This window comes from Pinus tabuliformis, chromosome 1_2 (assembly GCF_031772625.1).
Source record: "Pinus tabuliformis cultivar Carrire ecotype Pingquan chromosome 1_2, CPIR1, whole genome shotgun sequence".
Classification (NCBI taxonomy): domain Eukaryota; kingdom Viridiplantae; phylum Streptophyta; class Pinopsida; order Pinales; family Pinaceae; genus Pinus; species Pinus tabuliformis.
In genome coordinates, this window is record NC_142298.1 from 228,178,746 (window position 1) to 228,196,069 (window position 17,324).

Consider the following 17,324-nt stretch of genomic DNA (forward strand, 5'->3'; position numbering starts at 1 on the left):
ATTAAAAATTAAATATTTAATGTATTTTTTTAAAACTGGTTCGTTTAGACCAAACCAGTCCCGGTTAGACCGGTTCCGGTTTTAAAAACATTGGTTGAGCGGAGAGGTATACCGACAGAGAGCTTCGATGGATTTTCAGTTTTGGTCCCAGGAGATCAGACCATGATGTGTGCTCGTTATGTTCCAGAGTTATCAGTGACAATGGGCACCTACACACTGATTGACCACTTCTTCGCGGTCAATATTCCGGACACCAACATAGTACTGGGTGTTCAGTGGCTCATCACTCTAGGGAAGGTCACTACAGATTGGAAGGCCCTAGAGATGGAGTGGGATGATGAGAAGACGGGGAGGCATGAGAAGATAAGGGGACAGCACACATACCCGGCTCAGACAGTTTCAGCTCATCGGATGGAGGCAGTCTTCTAAAAGGGAGACATAGAGTGGGCAGTGGAACTGCGTGCATCGAAGGCAGGGACTACAGGGCAGACAGTGCACCCAGAGATACAGTCCATCCTTGACCGGTATGCCATAGTATTTGGGGAGATTCCGCCAGGACAGCCGCCGAATCGGGGGTTTGAGCACACCATTGAGCTTGAGCAGGGCATACAGGCAGTGATTACTACCCCCTATAGGCATCCCAAGGCCTATCGGGATGAGATTGAGCGGGCCATTCAGGAGTTGCTGGCTCTTGGGCACATTCGGCCGAGCACGAGTCCTTTTGCTTCTTCCATGGTGTTGGTGAAGAAGAAGGACGGCACATTGAGGATGTGCATTGACTACAAGTCCCTCAACAAGAAGACCTTGAAGAACAGGTACCCCATACCCAGGATCGATGAGTTGATGGATGAGTTGAGAGGAGCCCGGTTGTTCTCAAAGATTGCTTTAAGATCTGGGTACCATCAGATTCGCATGAGGGAACAGGACATTCCTAAGACCGCCTTCAGGTGCCACTATGGGCACTTCGAGTTTTTGGTGATGCCCTTCGGGCTAACCAACGCCCCAGCTACATTCCGGTCTTGCATGAATCACATCTTCCGCAGTCACTTGAGGAAGTTTGTGTTGGTATTCTTTGATGATATACTCATCTACAACAGGACTTGGGAGGAGCACCTCCAGCACATTGAGACAGTATTGCGCATCTTGGAGGAGCACCAGTTCTATGCCAAGCTCTCCAAATGTGAGTTCGGATTGACGGAGATGTTATACTTGGGACATATCATAGGAGAGGATGGAGTGAGGGTCCACGAGGAGAAGATCAGGGCCATCAGAGATTGGCCGGAGCCGAGAAACGTGACGGAACTTCGAGGATTCATTGGCATTTGTACTTACTACCGGAAGTTCATCAAGGGTTTCTCACAGCTTGCTGCACCCCTGACAGATTTGACGAGGAAGGGGGCATTCAATTGGTCGGATACAGCGCAGCGAGCCTTTGACAGGCTCAAGGAGGTTATGAGCAGTTGCCCAGTGCTTGCATTGCCAGATTTGACGCGGCCATTTGTTTTGGAGTGTGATGCGTTGAGAGAGGGGATTGGCACAGTATTGATGCAGGGAGGTCACCCTATAGCCTTTGAGAGCCGAAAGCTCCTTCCGCACGAGAGGTTGTATTCTATATACGACAAGGAGATGCTAGCCATCATGCATGCATTGGCTAAGTATCGGCAGTATTTGGTGGGTAACAGGTTCAGGGTGAGGACTAACCACAACAGCCTCAAGTTCTTTTTGGAGTAGAAGCAGCTACAAGAGAGGCAGCAGAAGTGGATCAGCAAGATCCAAGCATATGACTTTGACATTGAGTATGTCAAGGGTAAGAACAACGTGGTAGCAGATGCCCTTTCACGTAGACCAGCTACATTGTCTCTTATGAGCTTGGACGCAGACTAGAGGGCTCGACACTTAGTAGAGTACTCCAAGGACAGATTTGCATGTGAGGTTTTGGATGGGCAGGTGGCAGACGACAGGTACAGGGTGGTCGATGAGATCATCTACTACAGGGACTGGATCTTCTTGACTGAGGGGTCTCAGCTCAAGAAGAAGATACTTCAGGCGTCACATGATTCACCATTGGCAAGTCATCAGGGGTTTACCAAAACCTACAGGGCCATTAGAGAGAGGTTCTCATGGAAGGGCCTCAAGGAGGACGTACTCCAGCATGTCCGGGAGTGCGATGTTTTCCAGAGGAACAAGGGGGAGATGAACCATCCAGCAAGACTATTGCAGCCTCTTCCCATTCCGGAGGGGAAATGGGAGTGTATTACGATGGACTTCATCACAGGGTTGCCCATGGTACAGGGCAAGGATTGCATCTTTGTCGTCGTTGATCGGCTGACAAAGTACTCACACTTTTTCGCCATATCCGCACACTACACAGCAGCGCAAGTGGCCGAGTTGTTCTTCAGAGAGATTTTCAGGTTACATGGTCTTCCCAAGACCATCACCAGTGACAGGGACAGTCGTTTCATGGGCAGATTTTGGCAGGAGCTTTTCCGGTTGGTGGGGACGGAGTTGACACCGAGTACCAGTTATCACCCACAGACGGACGGGCAGACAAAGATAGTTAACAAGTGGCTAGAGGGCTACTTGAGTAACTATGTTAGTGGGCAATAGCGAGCATGGCTGAAGTGGCTGCATCTGGGGGAGTACTGCCACAACACTACTCATCACTGTCCATCGATATGTCACCATTTTATGCTTTGTATGGGTATCATCCTTTATCTTTTGCTGACATGATGTTTGGTGCTAGCAAGGCTCCAAGAGCCAAGATTTGGATCCAAGAGAGTCAGGATATTCTCCGAGCTCTCAAGGATAATATGGCTACAGCGCAGAACCAGTAGAAGCTGTATGCTGACAGGGGTCGAGTGGAGAGACAGTTTGAGGTAGGGGACCTGGTCTACCTACGATTATAGCCATACCAACAGTCGTCACTGAAGCAGAAGGGGGCTGAGAAGCTCAAGCCCCGCTTTTATGGGCCATACAGGGTGATACACAAGATTGGACAAGTTGCATATGAGTTGGAGCTGCCCCAAGGCAGCAAGATTCATGACATTTTTCATGTATCATGCTTGAAGAAGGCATTGGGACAGCATGTGACAATGACAGATGAGCTACCACCCATGGATGATGAGGGGCATTTGGTGTTGCAACCAGAGGCTATTATTGATACCAGGGAGAGGCGGCTGCGGAGCAGGACAGTCCGGGAATTCTTGGTGAGGTGGAAGAATTTACTGGATGAGGATGCCACTTGGGAGAGTGAGAAGATCTTGCAGCATCCATCACTTCAGTTGCTTAAGGACAAGCAACATTTTGCAGGGGGAGACTGTAATATTCCTAATTAGCCATGTCTAATTGGAATATTCGATTTTGCTCAATTTTTCCTTCGATAGCTATTTATAAATAAAAAGGTGAGGAGAGGGGAACATACTCACTTCATGAATAAAGACACTCCCTGGTAGCACAACGTTTCAACTTAAAAGGTGAGCCAAGGGGGGGACAAAGAACCACGTAGAGGAGGAGCCCACGTAGACACTTGGAGTGGCTGCGCAGATGGTGAGAAACAGGTGGCAAGAGGAAAGCTACGTTGGAGGAGGTGAGTCTTGGGATTGAGAGAGGCCAATGCTATAAAGGAGAGAGGAGCCTCCTCATTTTGGCATTCAATTATGTGCATTTGGGCTAGTCACTTCGACTTGGAGCACACTGCCTGTTTAGCTAGTCTGCAGCACTGTTTAGTGCATTGAGTGTCTCCGTTCGAAGATCTCACCCTTAGCCCCGGGGGACTTCGAGTGCCTGCTCGGGCAAGGTATTTCCATCAGTATTTTTGTAGTAGTTTCATCAGCATTTTGGCAGGAGGATTGAGCATCTTGGATGACTACACAGTCTTGAGAGGGATGACGCAGTTCTTTCTAGCAGGAGTTCTGGATTGAGGTTTTGCAGGTGGATTTGTGTTGGGAGGTTGAGCAGGGGATCAGCTCTTGCATATTGGAGGATTTTGGCTGAATTTCAGGCAGAGTTGTGGTGGGTTTATTCCAGCGGCAGCGCAGAGCCTTGAGGGATTACGTGGGTCCTCAAGGGGGCGATTTTCGGGGGTCGGTCGTTTCAGAAAAGCTTTCTGGGTTTTTTTGGGTTTTCTGAGTAGAATCGATTCCAGAGTTTCAGCATTTTCTCAGGAGGGGAACAACCCCAAATCCTCATTTGATTTCTAGAAGCAGCAGCACGGCAGTTCTCTAGCAGCTTGGACGCAGTTCAAAGAGAGGCCATTCCTTTGCTATTTTGAGTGTATTTCTTCACTTGCCTTGTGCAAGTGGAGGTGCCATCTTTCTGATCACCTCCTGTACTCATTCTATTACTCAATATAATAAAATGGCTTAGCATTTCTCTCTGCATTTCTTGAGTATCTACTTATGGTTATATTGTTATATGTTGCACCATTGTTATTTTTATCTCTTTGAGCTTCCCGGCTACTATACCACTTGTGTGTTTTCTCCTATACTCTTAGACAGAGTCTGGAAAGGGCCAGGTAGCCTCCAGATCTCGTCCTCTTTTCAAAGGCGACATATCTGGTAAATGCCCTCCCAGTCCATCTCTGGTTGGAGTTTGCTTGTGTTTGAGGAATATTCCTGATAAGGGATATTACAAAGTAAGAGGGAGTTGGATACCGAATGTGGAATGATAAACTGCAAGCCCATTACTACCTCAAGGATCCTAACTTTCAGAAGTTATATGGTAGTGATGCTGGACCTGATTTGGGAAATGCCTCTGAGTTTCATAAACTCATTCACGTTGATGTTCTTGGTGAACTTCCGTCCGGACATATGTCTTGTAGTTAGCATGATGAGCTCATATATGGTTGAGCCTTACTAGATTGGTGCCAAGGATCTTTTGAGAAATCTTAACGGCACAATCTCTCATGGATTGAGATACACTGCTGGAAATGTGAAGCTGCATGATTATTCGAACGCTGACTGGGCAGTCAGTGTGGAGGATCGCAAGAGTACTTCTGAGTGTTGGTTCTCTTTGGGGTCTGTTTCGATATCCAAGATGAGCAAGAAGCAGAAGTCGGTTGCTATAAGCACCACTGAGACCGAATACATAGCTATGAGTATGATCTCATGTGAAGTTGCCTAGTTGTGGAAGCTCTCGAGTGAGCTGTTTGTACACATGATGGATACCATCGTAATCTTCTGTGTCAACCAAGGAGGGATTCGATTGTTGAGTAATCCCGTATTCTATGATTGCTCTAGTAGATAGACATCAGATACTACCTTATCAGGGATATCGTAAGTCGATGATCAACGAGGCTCCATCGCATTGATACCGATGTACAGGTCGCAGACATTCTGTCTAAGCCCCGGGGAAAGGTCAAATCTGTGACTTTCCCGAATGACTTGTAGTCGTTGAGAGACCCTCTTATAAGGGTCCTGCATGTTACATGCATTGATCTTTGGGAGCTCCAGAAGGGGGCTAGGGTACTTACTGAAGCAACACACGACCATAAGGCGACTCACCCTCCCCTAATGGTGCACTGTGTATAGGGTGAATGGCTCAACCTTCCCCTGTGATACCCCGAGGCAACTTAGGGACAGAATAATTAGTTCTCCTGTCGAGGCATCCTACCCATGCAGTCTAGGACTCATGGGAAGTACCTCTCATCTGATCATTGAGCAGGGAAATGGGGTTAGGGACCATAGTAGTACTATCGATGGACGCATCGTTGTATCTACTATATTCCCTATGCTAGGATGACCTCCATTGATCTACGATCAATGAAACTGATCTGGGATCAGTATGAGTGGTTTGAGACACTCTCTTGTGATATTGATCTAGGATCAATAAAACTGACTTCGGGTCAGTAGAGAATGGTATAAGACATTCTCGATCAATTCTTCTTCTTCATGGTTCAGCAGAGCAAAGCTGAGTAGAGCAGAGCAATGCAGGGCACTGATAGCAGAGACAGTACAGTCGAACATATAGATCAGCGGATGGAGTTCTCTCTAATTGAAAGGGAGTGTTAAAATTGGCAACTACGGCCAAATTCCATGTGGGTCATCTTATTAATGGCAGTTGATATTTTTCTTGGATCCCTCTCATCGAGAGGTGTAGGATTGATCTAAAGATCATCCGATTCCGATAAGTATTCATGGAGATATGAATTTATTTATGTTATGGGACAATTCGCCAAGGTCGGCCAGCAATCAAATAAACCCCACATGTGCTCAACATTTTAGTATAAATAGAGGTGCCTTGAAAGTCATTTGGACACACTCACTTGGGATCTCTTCCTCTCTACTTGTCTTTGGGATTTAGTAGGAGGAGAGATCCTAAGGGATAATGCTACCCTAATGGAGAAAGGTTCTACGCTATCTAGAGGGAGTGCCCTAGGCTCTACGCTGCCCTAATGAAAAAGCCTTAATCAGCCTTGACGCAGTCATGAAGGGGAGACTACTATAGCGCAACAAGGAGAAGTTCTATGCCCTCAACGCTGGTCTAGAGGAGACCTAAACTGCTGTCCTAAAGAAGAGACCTAGCCCTAGCCACAGATCTAAATGGAGCCACAAACAAGCCCTAGCAACAGTCATGATAAAAGCCCTAGCTGCAGGTGGAAAGGAGACTCAGCCGTAGATGGAGGAGAGCTCTAGCAGCAGTTAAGGTAGAGGTCTGGCCGCAGTTAAAGAAGGCTTAAATCCGCAAGTTAGAGGAGGCCTAAGTCCGCAGTAAAGAGAGGCCAGATTCATAGCAATTGAGGAGACCTACACGCAGCTAGAAAAGGTGACCTAGCCACTTAAGAAGGACCCTATATGTGTTGTAGGTGACAGCATGGAAATCTATGTGTGTTGTATGTGTTAAAGTGGGACTGCAGTATAGTTGTACATGATGCAATACATGGACAGCAAGTACATGAAACAGTACATGGAGCAGCAAGGTACAACATGTCTAGATGGGACAGCTAGTGCATGGAGCAGCAGGGTACAGCATGTATAGATGGGACAGCTAGTACATGGTGCAGCAATGGTACTTGGGACAGCAATGAAGCTTGATGGAGCAAGCAAATGGTGCAGGAGTATGATGTGTACAGCATGGTCATGAGGTCCAGCAATGTGATGATGTGTACAGCATGCTCATGAGGTCCAGCAATGTGATGATGGGTGCAACATGGTGCAGCACGGTGAGGTGCAGCATGATGACAAGATGCAGCACAATGATAGGTGAAGGTGTCACCTCGGAGAATCAGTTGAAGCAGCATGTCTTCAACTGATCTCATGTAGAGAAGTTCTATTCTCTTATCTAAAAAGTCTTAAGTGTTGACTTCTGTTGTAAATGTACTATCTCTCTCTCTCTCTGCTGAACTATTGAAGAACATATAAGAAGAATTTATCAAGGTTTCCCCACATTGGGGTTTGTCCCTGGTTAGCGCCACCTCTTGTGTCCTCTTGTCTTGGCTTGTCCTCTGCGATTTATGTTTATGTTCTATCTGCAATTTACTTTAACACTGATGTGAATGCTAATCTGGAAAATATATTGAGCTCACTGTGAAAATTGAAATAAATTGCTCTAAGCATAGAACATACCTAAAATTAACATTAGCGCTATGATAAAGGTTGTTTCAGGTATGGGAATACTTGCAAGTGGAAGTCACAATCATAAGGTAAGCCTGTGTGGTGAAGGAGTCTGCACTCAGACTTATCTCAGACCTTGTAGAGCTGGTTTCAAATGCAGATTGGATGCCAATATTCTGAAGCATTGATGATGATTATATATCTGTTGGGAGATTATGAAGGAAGACTAGTACAGCCACAGATGCCCTCATCAGATCAGCAGCCTCTCACTGTCAAGGGACATGCTACAGCACTCTTCATGATTGAACACTGTCATAACCTCTGCTGTCATAAATATCAGTTTTATGTATTTGTAATTTTGTACTATCTCTCTCTCTGCTGAACTATTGAAGAATATAAGAAGAATTGATCAAGGGTTTCCCCACATTGGGGTTTGTCCCTCAGTGCCACATGTCCTCTTGTCTTGGCTTGCCTTCTGTTGTTTATGTTTATGTTCTATCCGCACTTTACTATCACGTTGATGTGATTGCTAATATGGAACTGATATTGAGCTAATGTGAAAAATTGAAGTAAATTGCTCTAAGCATACAACATACCTAAAATTAACAGAAACAAATCCAATGTAGCTAATTAAAAGGAAGAATCACTCAGATTCTTCACAAATCTTCATTTCCAAAGAAGGAGATTCAACTTTTTGGCCAAAACGTGGGCATCTAGTAAATCATGGGAGCCAAAAAAAGCCAAAGGAGGCCATAGCATTCTTTTGCTACCATACAGGGCAAAAAGCGGAAGGGGGGGGAGGGGGGCGGGGGGCGGGGTACCTCTCTGCTGCAGGTCATGGCTCTTCCAAGAAGGGTGTTTCAATCTTCATCAGCAATTTTGGGGTTTTTGTGGGTCGATTTAGCCACCAGCAGCTTCTGAAAGACAAGAGGGGCAAGTTTATCAGTCTATAAGCGAAATTTGGGGGTTTTGTGTGGGTTGTTTCAGCCTGATTTTACTGTCCAAGTTCACTCAGCAAATTGAGATAATATTTGTTGGGTCATTGCGCATCTCAATGGGAGGTCGAATCAGCTCAATAATTTGTTCCGACAAAGTCACCTACAGCAGTTTGCAAGGGATATTTCAGTGTTGTCATCTCCATCTATTTTTCCAGCCAAATCGTGTCAGGTTCTTAGAAATCATTTGCCAGAGTTTGTTGTTGTAAAATTTGTTTGTGAAATATTGGTTGTATTGCTATTGTGTTAGAAGGGTTTTACAGCTACAGTGGTATTTTTGGTTGTGGAATTTTACCATGGGTATTAATAGACAAATATGCTATTTTCAATAAAATTGTTTTCAATGATATTTTGCTTGTGATATTTTGGTTGGGTTAGTTGTTTAGCATAGAAGGGATTTTTCATGCAAAGTGTTTGACAAAATGTTTGCAAGATAAAAATCAAGGAATTGCAACTTTAGTTGGTATATTTCAGTAAGGGACATTACATTGTGGTGACTACCACATTGCCGGACCTTTTTGTAGAAAATGGCCAATATGTACATAACTGATTTTATTAATAGTAAAAGTAATCATTTTATTAAAAAAGATTGTTAATGCTTGTGAAAGTTGCTTTAACCTGATCCAGTTTTCTAAATCGTGACAACATGTCAATTACATAAATTGCCTGGTTGATGCATAAAAAACAACATCATCGTTCTAGAAAAAAATATGTTGCTTTGAAATCATAAAGCATGACTTGCAATAAAGTCAGCAATTTAAAACCTTCAATCTATGCATTACCAGTTTAATTCAAAAGGAAACATCAATGCTAAAAACAACCAAGTTTCTAATCAAGAGTTTGAAGACGACAATAATATAAATATAGCAATGTTATCAAGACTAGCTGGTTTGAACTGAACAAGCCAGTTCTAACCATTTTTTGCCCTAACCTGATTCAAATCTGTTGTCTGAACTGGCTTTAAACAAATTCGTTTTTGAACCGACCGATTCAGGTTAGGTCAGAACCTGTCCAATTGGTCGGTTCAGGAACCCAAAAAAAAGAGAAACAGCAGATTGAAAAAAAAACTTCATCATCTAGTCATCAAACCTTACTTTGTCCATCATCCAGTGGACAACCTTCGACATAGCAATGTTGCCAAGTCAACCTCCTTTTCAACATTGTATAACTTTCAATGTTAATTGTCCCCAAGGGTTAGCTCAATCGGTTGAACCATCAACCCAAGGCATGCAACCAATGGAAAGGTCATATGTCACAAGTTCAAATTCAGTTGAGTACCTGAGGATTACCAACCATTATTATGGCTAGCAATTGAGCCGCCCTCCATACAACTATTCCAAGTGAAGAGGGGTGTGCCACAAGGTTTAGCTCAATCAATTGAACCATCCACCTAAGGCATGCTGTCAATGGGAAGGCCATAGGTCACAAGTTCAAATATGCTTGAGTCCCTTAGAGTTACCAACCACTATTATGACTAGCAGTTGAGCCATCTTCCATCCAAATATTCCAAAGAAGAGGGGGAATCCTGCAAGGTTTTCCTTGGGAAAAAAACACTTTCAATATTAAATACAATTAAAAGTTAAAATGGGACCTGCATTTCAAGATTTTCGATGATGAAATCAAACCCATCAGATCTCACACAGAGAAGATGAAATTAGGGTGCATTTTAGCTTTCAGCAGACTAACAGTTTTTTCAAGATTTCAACATATATACAAACAGAACATTGTACCCCTTCCTCCTGCACCCCTTGAACTAAGAATCATGGGATTATGATGTTCAAACCGATAAAGGTAGGTTTCTCAATAGTGCCAACGGATTTAAAACTTCAAATGACAGTAGTTGTTGAAGCCATTCACCAAGAGAAAGCAAATTTCAAATTCCTAGACTCAAACCGGTTAGTCTAATGAGCCAGACTTCAGATGATATATGTAGCCATCTGATTAAAGTGTGAAGATTTTGTACTCTAGAGGCCATTTGCAGCCTCTACATTTATGTAGGCTCTCTTAGAACTTTAATTCTATGTATCTCGGAACTTATATTTTGATGTATTTTTGTTATTTGCACCCTTACATGCAATATAAATAAGAAAACTTTGTATATTTGGTGTCTAATTGTTTGATCTTTAGATTTCATTGATGCACATGAATATTTATTTTTATAAAAAATTGAATATTCCACGAGCATTTTATTCAACCAGTTCTTCATCCAGTTCAGGTCTGGTTAGTAATTTTTTAGGCTAACCAGTTCTGGTTCAGAATTTTGGGGCAAACCAGTTCTGGTCCAATCCCAAATTTGATAACTTTGAAATACAGTCACCCATTATATTAGAGGTATTGTTCAGTAAATCCCCTTACTTGATACAAATTATTAATAAAGTAAAAACAAATGCTGTCAATATCTATATATGAAAAAAGATTGAGCACCAAATATCTAAAATAACACAAGAACTTCACAAGAAGCCCAATCAAATACGGAAATATGCTTCAAGTTGAATGCTTACCATTTGCCCAACTGCAGCCGTGACAACAGTTGCTGGATCAAGGAAAGGGGCATCAGATGGAGCAACAGTACTCACACTTTCTACCACCTGTCACCGATTCAACACCATCAATAGGAAAAAAACACAAATTCTATCCCAAACTAAACAGCTTGCCTAAAGTTCTATCATTTGCAATGGCATTGTTTCAATTGAAAAGGCATCAAATTTCCAGATAATGTCACTATCCTCGCCTTAGAGATTTTCTCTAATACCCTTGTCTTTGGTGTACATTTTACATGCTAACTATGCAATTGATGGACTTATTCTCTCGGATATTGGCACTTCAGTTCTGTTGGTTAGACATAATCATGTCCACTGTGTTTGATTGCACTATTCAACAATTCATGTAATTGTTTCTACTTAAAGACAAAGCTGACAGTGAAAATAATAAACATACAAGATTTTCAGCAGAATCCTGTTCATTAGCAAGGTCCTGAAGGAACCATAATGCACTTTGGTTATCTGCAACATCATGCTTTAGATCCAGTAGCTCAACAATCAGGCTTTCGTCACGATTCGGATCCGCGAATACCTCCTTCACGAAACAAACAGAATTTTGTTATAGAGGAAGTTACGAGTGAGTAGTAATTATGTGCTTCATACGCTGCTATCTTTCAAAATAGATGCACCAATAGCATTAGCCCCTGCCACGCATATCGCATAGGCCCATGTACTTTGATATTATGGAAATTTAACTGCTAACTTATAAAATGCCCCAGCGGTCTCTAGAGCAAACCCACTTCATGCAAAAATCAAATTCTGACTAGTTTAAAATAGTGAATCGCCAATATCCAGAACAAACCACTTCATAAAATTGGACAAATAATTTATTTTGCACACGTTAACTATCATACAGGAACCCAAATTCATAAGCGGTCAAGAGAAAGTGGCACCTGGTGATCCGGAACCTCTCTTATGTTGCTCAGATCCTACATGACCAAACAAGAATAAAACGCTCTTTCAGTTATTGCCATTATCCCAATCAAATCACGAGTGTACTCGAAATTACTATTTCAAGACTCACAATGAGAGTAAATTTACATTTTAAAGCCTCTCTGCGATTCGACAAAATATTCGTTTTTCATTCTCCAACTCAATTTCTCGGTTTCTTGGTCTTAAATCAGCTGATGACCCATCTGCTTTAACAGTGATGATTAGAGCTCTGTACATTGCATACCTGAAAACGCTGGGGAAATGTAGAGGAAATGGCGCCTCCGAACAGAGGACGTTCCCCGCATAGCTCTACGGGCACTGAAAAATCTGGCATGTTCGTAATCGTAATTGCGTGTCTTTCTCCCTTCACCGCTTCTCGTCCTCCCACGCTAAACGCAAATCTAATTTCGATGGCATCATGTACAAAATATATTTAGTTAAAAAAACAAACAAAGAGGTGCAAACATAAATATAAATGTGGAAAGTAGATTGACTTATATATTAATAAGGTGCGTAAAATCAAAGCTAGGTTTCATACCATCTTCCAATTCGATGATCGCTCCCGTTCGTTTATGCCTCTGTTTGCAATCCAATTGTTAGAATTACCATTAATGAAAAGGATGAACTTTCCATTCTTTAAAAAAAAAATTATCAAACCGGGTATTTTATTAAGTTTTTGTGAGTTGTAAACTCACATTCGCAATCTTATCGTCCACCTTTCATAACTTTTATGAGTTGTTAGCTTTTATCACCTTTCATAACTTTTATGAGTTGTTAGCTTTTATCTCACAGTTTTTGCGAAGTGGTTTTTTTTTACCCAGTCCACTTTCTCACTTGTATAAATACATTGCTTAATTGTAATATATAAGAACAATTTAGGAGGCCTAACTTTGTCAAGGGAGGGCCCACGATTTTTGCTATATCTTTATCAATATGTTGCACAATGGTTATTCGTTGGTGTTGCCCACATTCTTATTAGTTATTGATTACTATTGGAATCCCTGCACATGGGAGGACATTGTTGTATTTGTGGAATTGTTAAATTATCACAGTTTTATTGATTTGCAAAATCATAAACCAAGCTTTCAGCTTTTCGCGTATACGTAGAGAAATATAGAACAATTGGTCGATCAAGCAATCAGAGCTCTCACATCTGAGATCCTCTATGCAAAGCAGCATGTTATCAAGTTGTGGCTTCCACCATAAGGCTTTGAAGTCTTCAAATCTCAATGCTTCGCCATAACATTCCTGGCCCTGCCATTGTGAAGAACAAGAACGCTTCACGGTCAAGAAAGAAGCCCATGTCGATGTTGCTCAAGCCTGTGTTTTTCCCTTTCCTCTTGCTTAGATCTATGCATGCAATCCTCATAGCTCTCGGTTTCAAAACAAAGCTGGCTAAGATGGTAACGAAGCATGTTCGAATCCCATCCTCGATGGGGATCGAGTTGTTTCTCGTAGCTCCTCAACGCTGGTAACTCTTCAATATAATGTTTGTGACAGGTAGCTCATGGTTTTGCCACACTCAGGTCACCTACTTCTATGACTCCTCAATAGGAAACCTACCCTATAAGTATTTCAAGAAGGTCATGAATGTGTCATAAGACCACGTATACAATTGATTCCCTAAGCTTCAAAGATTTCCACAGTTGGCATTTTTGGGTTCCTTCATCACATTTTAACATATGTTTCTCTCTCTTTTGGGGAGGAGTTTTTCCCATGAGGTTTTCTCCTTTTCTTTGCTTATGAGAGGTTATTATTGTACTTGGGTACCTTAGCAGGCCTTGTTGTCAAGACCCAATACTAACCTTTTGTTTTCCCCCTATATGTTTCGCTTAAGGGGGGTGTTAAAGTTACTAAAGCGGCTATCTTTTTAAGCTTTTGTGAGTTGTAAGCTCACATAGGCATTCTTAATTGCCCAGTTTTTTAGCTTTTATGAGTTGTTAGCTCTTATCCACCTAGCTTTTGTGAAGTGGTGTTCTTATCCACCCAACTTCCTCACTTGTATAAATACATTACTTAATTGTAATTGTAACACCCCACCCCACATTTACTAGTTTTTACAAGCTCACCAGGGTAACACATGAGACGAGAGTTACTATGCATGACCCAATGACCAAGTTTCAGTTATGGAAGTGGGGTCCACCATTTTGAAACTTACTACAACCTCCTAGGGACACCTAATCACCCAGATGTTAGACAACATCCATTGATGATCTTTCCCTAAGCTAGAACTATTTTTTTCCAAAGTTTTACAACCCATTAGCACACATGTCGTCTAGTCCATGTGGCCAGAAGGCTCTAATCGCACGCACAAGCCGTCCTTCGTGCAGTTATAGCCGCAAATACACAGTTTTGTGCCTACAGTCATGGATTTCGTGCCTAAATTTCATGGCTAGTCTACAGGCCACTGCCCAAAACTTTCCAGAATCCAATATATGATGATGATAAGTCTACATAATCTATACTTAGGCTCAGATCTTGCCCAAACTTGCTAAACACATGATAAACATTTGGACAAACAATTTGTAAACATATTAACTACAAGTCATGTATGCAGATTTGTTCATTGTCTCATTAGTTTCATCAGAGAATCATCAAGGCCTACTACCCTCTTAAGCTAGTTGCAACAACATTTTTTTAAGGGTGGTTCACAGACACTGGGTGGCCGCTACATCCACTAGAAAAATCCACGCAGATCAACCCGAAGGGATCTACCCATCAGCCAAACAAGCAAGGCCTAACCCCAAGTACGTTGAGGATATTTGACCCCATGACCTCCCAATTGGCAAGGTACTTAGCAACAAGAACTCGACAAACTAAGCTAACCCTTGGGGCTTAAAAATTTAGACCATTTCTTGATTTGTGCATGTCATCCTTGCGTAGGAGCCATGTTAATCTTCTCTGTATCATTCCAATTTTATCATATGTCTCCAAAGAGACCTAGTTGCAACATCACTTGTAAGCTCATGCATTCATATAACCGTTCAATAACCTATCGAATCATGAACAAAATCCATAACAAGAGCACATCATTTAACCATGCCTATAACCAACATTTAACCGTAATGAAGCCATGTGATCCAAACTTAAACATGAACGCAACAACTTACAGATATAATCATAAACACAGAGATGCAGCAAAAAAACACTTCATTTCATTAATAGAAAAATATTGAACTATGCTTATAAACAGAATGTAAATAAGATAGCCCGGGCGATGGTAGCTTACAGTAACTCAACCGTGAAGGGCTGGATATTGTAGGGAAGGTGGCACTATTGGCTGATGCGAAGATCTCGTCCTTGGTGAAACCACCTGACGGTGTACGGTTGTGGATGTGTTGTAGTCTTTAAGCCCAACCACCTCACGACCTCTGCTGAAAAGAGGTTCTTTTGGCTCCTGTTGTCAACAATGAATTGCAGCAGAGAACCCTTCACCCACATCTATGAGTGAAAGAGGTGTTCCCCCTGGATCTTTAGACTCAATCCTCTGGATCTTGGTGGTGGCTACGATGGCACTGGGCTCCGCATCAATGATTTGCTTCCCTTTGTGAATTCCCTTATCGGGTTCTGATTTAAAGTCAGAACTTGTGCCTGATTTGAAAGCCTTTAGCTTGGCCACCAGTGGCTGCTTGGTCTGACACTCACTTGTATTGTGAGTGGAGCTCACACCATTTTCCCATGTCCTTCTTCATCTTTGTGGTGTTGTTATTTGCTTGCAGATTCGGTGGGTTGTCTTGGGTAGCCCCGCCTTGGCTTGGTCCTTTGTTCTGTGGTTAGGGGACGCCCTTTCCTTGCTTTAGATTTGCAGATCCAAAGTCTCGCTTCTTTTGTTTAAACTTTTGCTCAATCTTGACAGCGTACCGATACGTCGTGCCGAGCGAGGAAATGTCGAGGAACTCCATCTCATCTTGGATGTACTTGTGTAGATAGTCGCGGTACTTGAGCACCAAATGCCACTCACTATCCTTGATACCCAGCTTCGTGCAAAGGGTATGGAAAATATTTGTGAACTCTGCATATCTTGGTCCCTTCCCTGTCGTAGCATGGTCCACTTCATGTATTTGTCTTCATAGCTCCCAACAGGGTAATATTGTTCCTTGATGGTGTCTCAGAAAGAATTCCAAGTGGGTGCGGCTGAAAACGGCGAGGGTTCACTCTCATCCTTTTGCTCACAGTAGGTTTCCCACCAGTCCTTGATGTGTGGGGCAGCTTTGAGAAGTCAAAAAGTAATCTTTTCCCGATTGGAAAAGTCATGAACTGAAAAAATAACCTTCCAACAAATTTAACCATTTATCTAGGGCATTTGCAGCTATCAAGCCTTTGAATATGGGAATATCGAAGTTAACTTGTACCTTAAAAGGAGTGGTGCCTCCAGAGTGGCTGCTAGATGAAGATGCATGGCTTGTGGGTAGCCGTCGAAGGATCTGGGCAACTTTATCCATCATCGCATCCCTCTGTCGCTTGAGGGCTTCCTCAAGCAACATTTTGAAAGGATCTCCAACCCCCTCATCTTTCTTTTCTTCTGCCATGGGAGGTCATCGGGTTTTGCAAGGCTGATCTTGCAATGGTTCAGCCAAATCAAGCCCTAACTCCTTATATCCTGACCTCATTGGGGACATGCAAAGAAAAACAGAGAAAGAGAAGACCACTCTGATACCACTGATCCAAACTTAAACAAGAATGCAACAAATTACAGATATAATCATAAACACAGAGATGCAGCATAAAAACACTTCATTTCATTAATAGAAAAATATTGAACTATGCTTACAAATATAATGGCAGAAGTGCCCTCAGACACGTAATTTTATTAATCAGGAAAAAAAAAAAAAAAAAAAAAAAAAACAATTACATAATTGATTTTGCAAGAGTTTACACCCGAACTTCACAAACACTCTTGCAATGAGCTATTTATAAGCTCCATGTCCTAACTACCTCTAATTATGGATCACTTATTAAATAACAAGTGTCCATTTACAATAAATGCTATTCAAACCAACTAGCTAACTAATCTCCTAAAATAGAGCCTAAGATACGACACATTTGGAGAGTCATATCTAGTTACAACAATATGCTAATTCTAAAAGTCTCCATTAAATAATTAAACATTCTAGAATAATAATTATTAATTTAATATCTTAAATTAATAATTATTTTATTCTAATTTTATAACCTATGATAAAATTGTATTTTTGGATCATCTAACATTCCCCCCTATGATCCAAAGATACATTACAACAGATACCAAGTTCATCCCTGAACTTAGTAAATTTTATTTTGCCAAGCGGTTTCGTGAAAATGTCGGA

General features: G+C 42.1%; 1 protein-coding gene and 1 non-coding gene across 2 annotated transcripts in view; both read right to left on the reverse strand.

The window, feature by feature from the left end:
• LOC149205226 (ran guanine nucleotide release factor, putative (Mog1/PsbP/DUF1795-like photosystem II reaction center PsbP family protein)) overlaps positions 1–12,605 on the reverse strand; it is a 398,167-nt gene extending 385,562 nt beyond the window's left edge. Inside the window, exons 1-5 of the mRNA XM_089394961.1 lie at positions 12,557–12,605; positions 12,263–12,419; positions 11,979–12,014; positions 11,483–11,620; positions 11,047–11,133 (exon numbers count right to left, since the gene is read on the reverse strand). Coding sequence (XP_089251087.1) covers positions 11,047–11,133; positions 11,483–11,620; positions 11,979–12,014; positions 12,263–12,352 — 351 coding nt within the window. The 5' untranslated portion in view covers positions 12,353–12,419; positions 12,557–12,605. The remainder of the gene's footprint in view (positions 1–11,046; positions 11,134–11,482; positions 11,621–11,978; positions 12,015–12,262; positions 12,420–12,556) is intronic.
• Positions 12,606–14,855: 2,250 nt separating this feature from the next.
• LOC149205227 (U6 spliceosomal RNA) lies at positions 14,856–14,958 on the reverse strand. Its single transcript, XR_016253186.1, has one exon. It is a non-coding gene; the product is annotated as a U6 spliceosomal RNA (small nuclear RNA).
• Between the last annotated feature and the right edge of the window lie 2,366 nt (positions 14,959–17,324).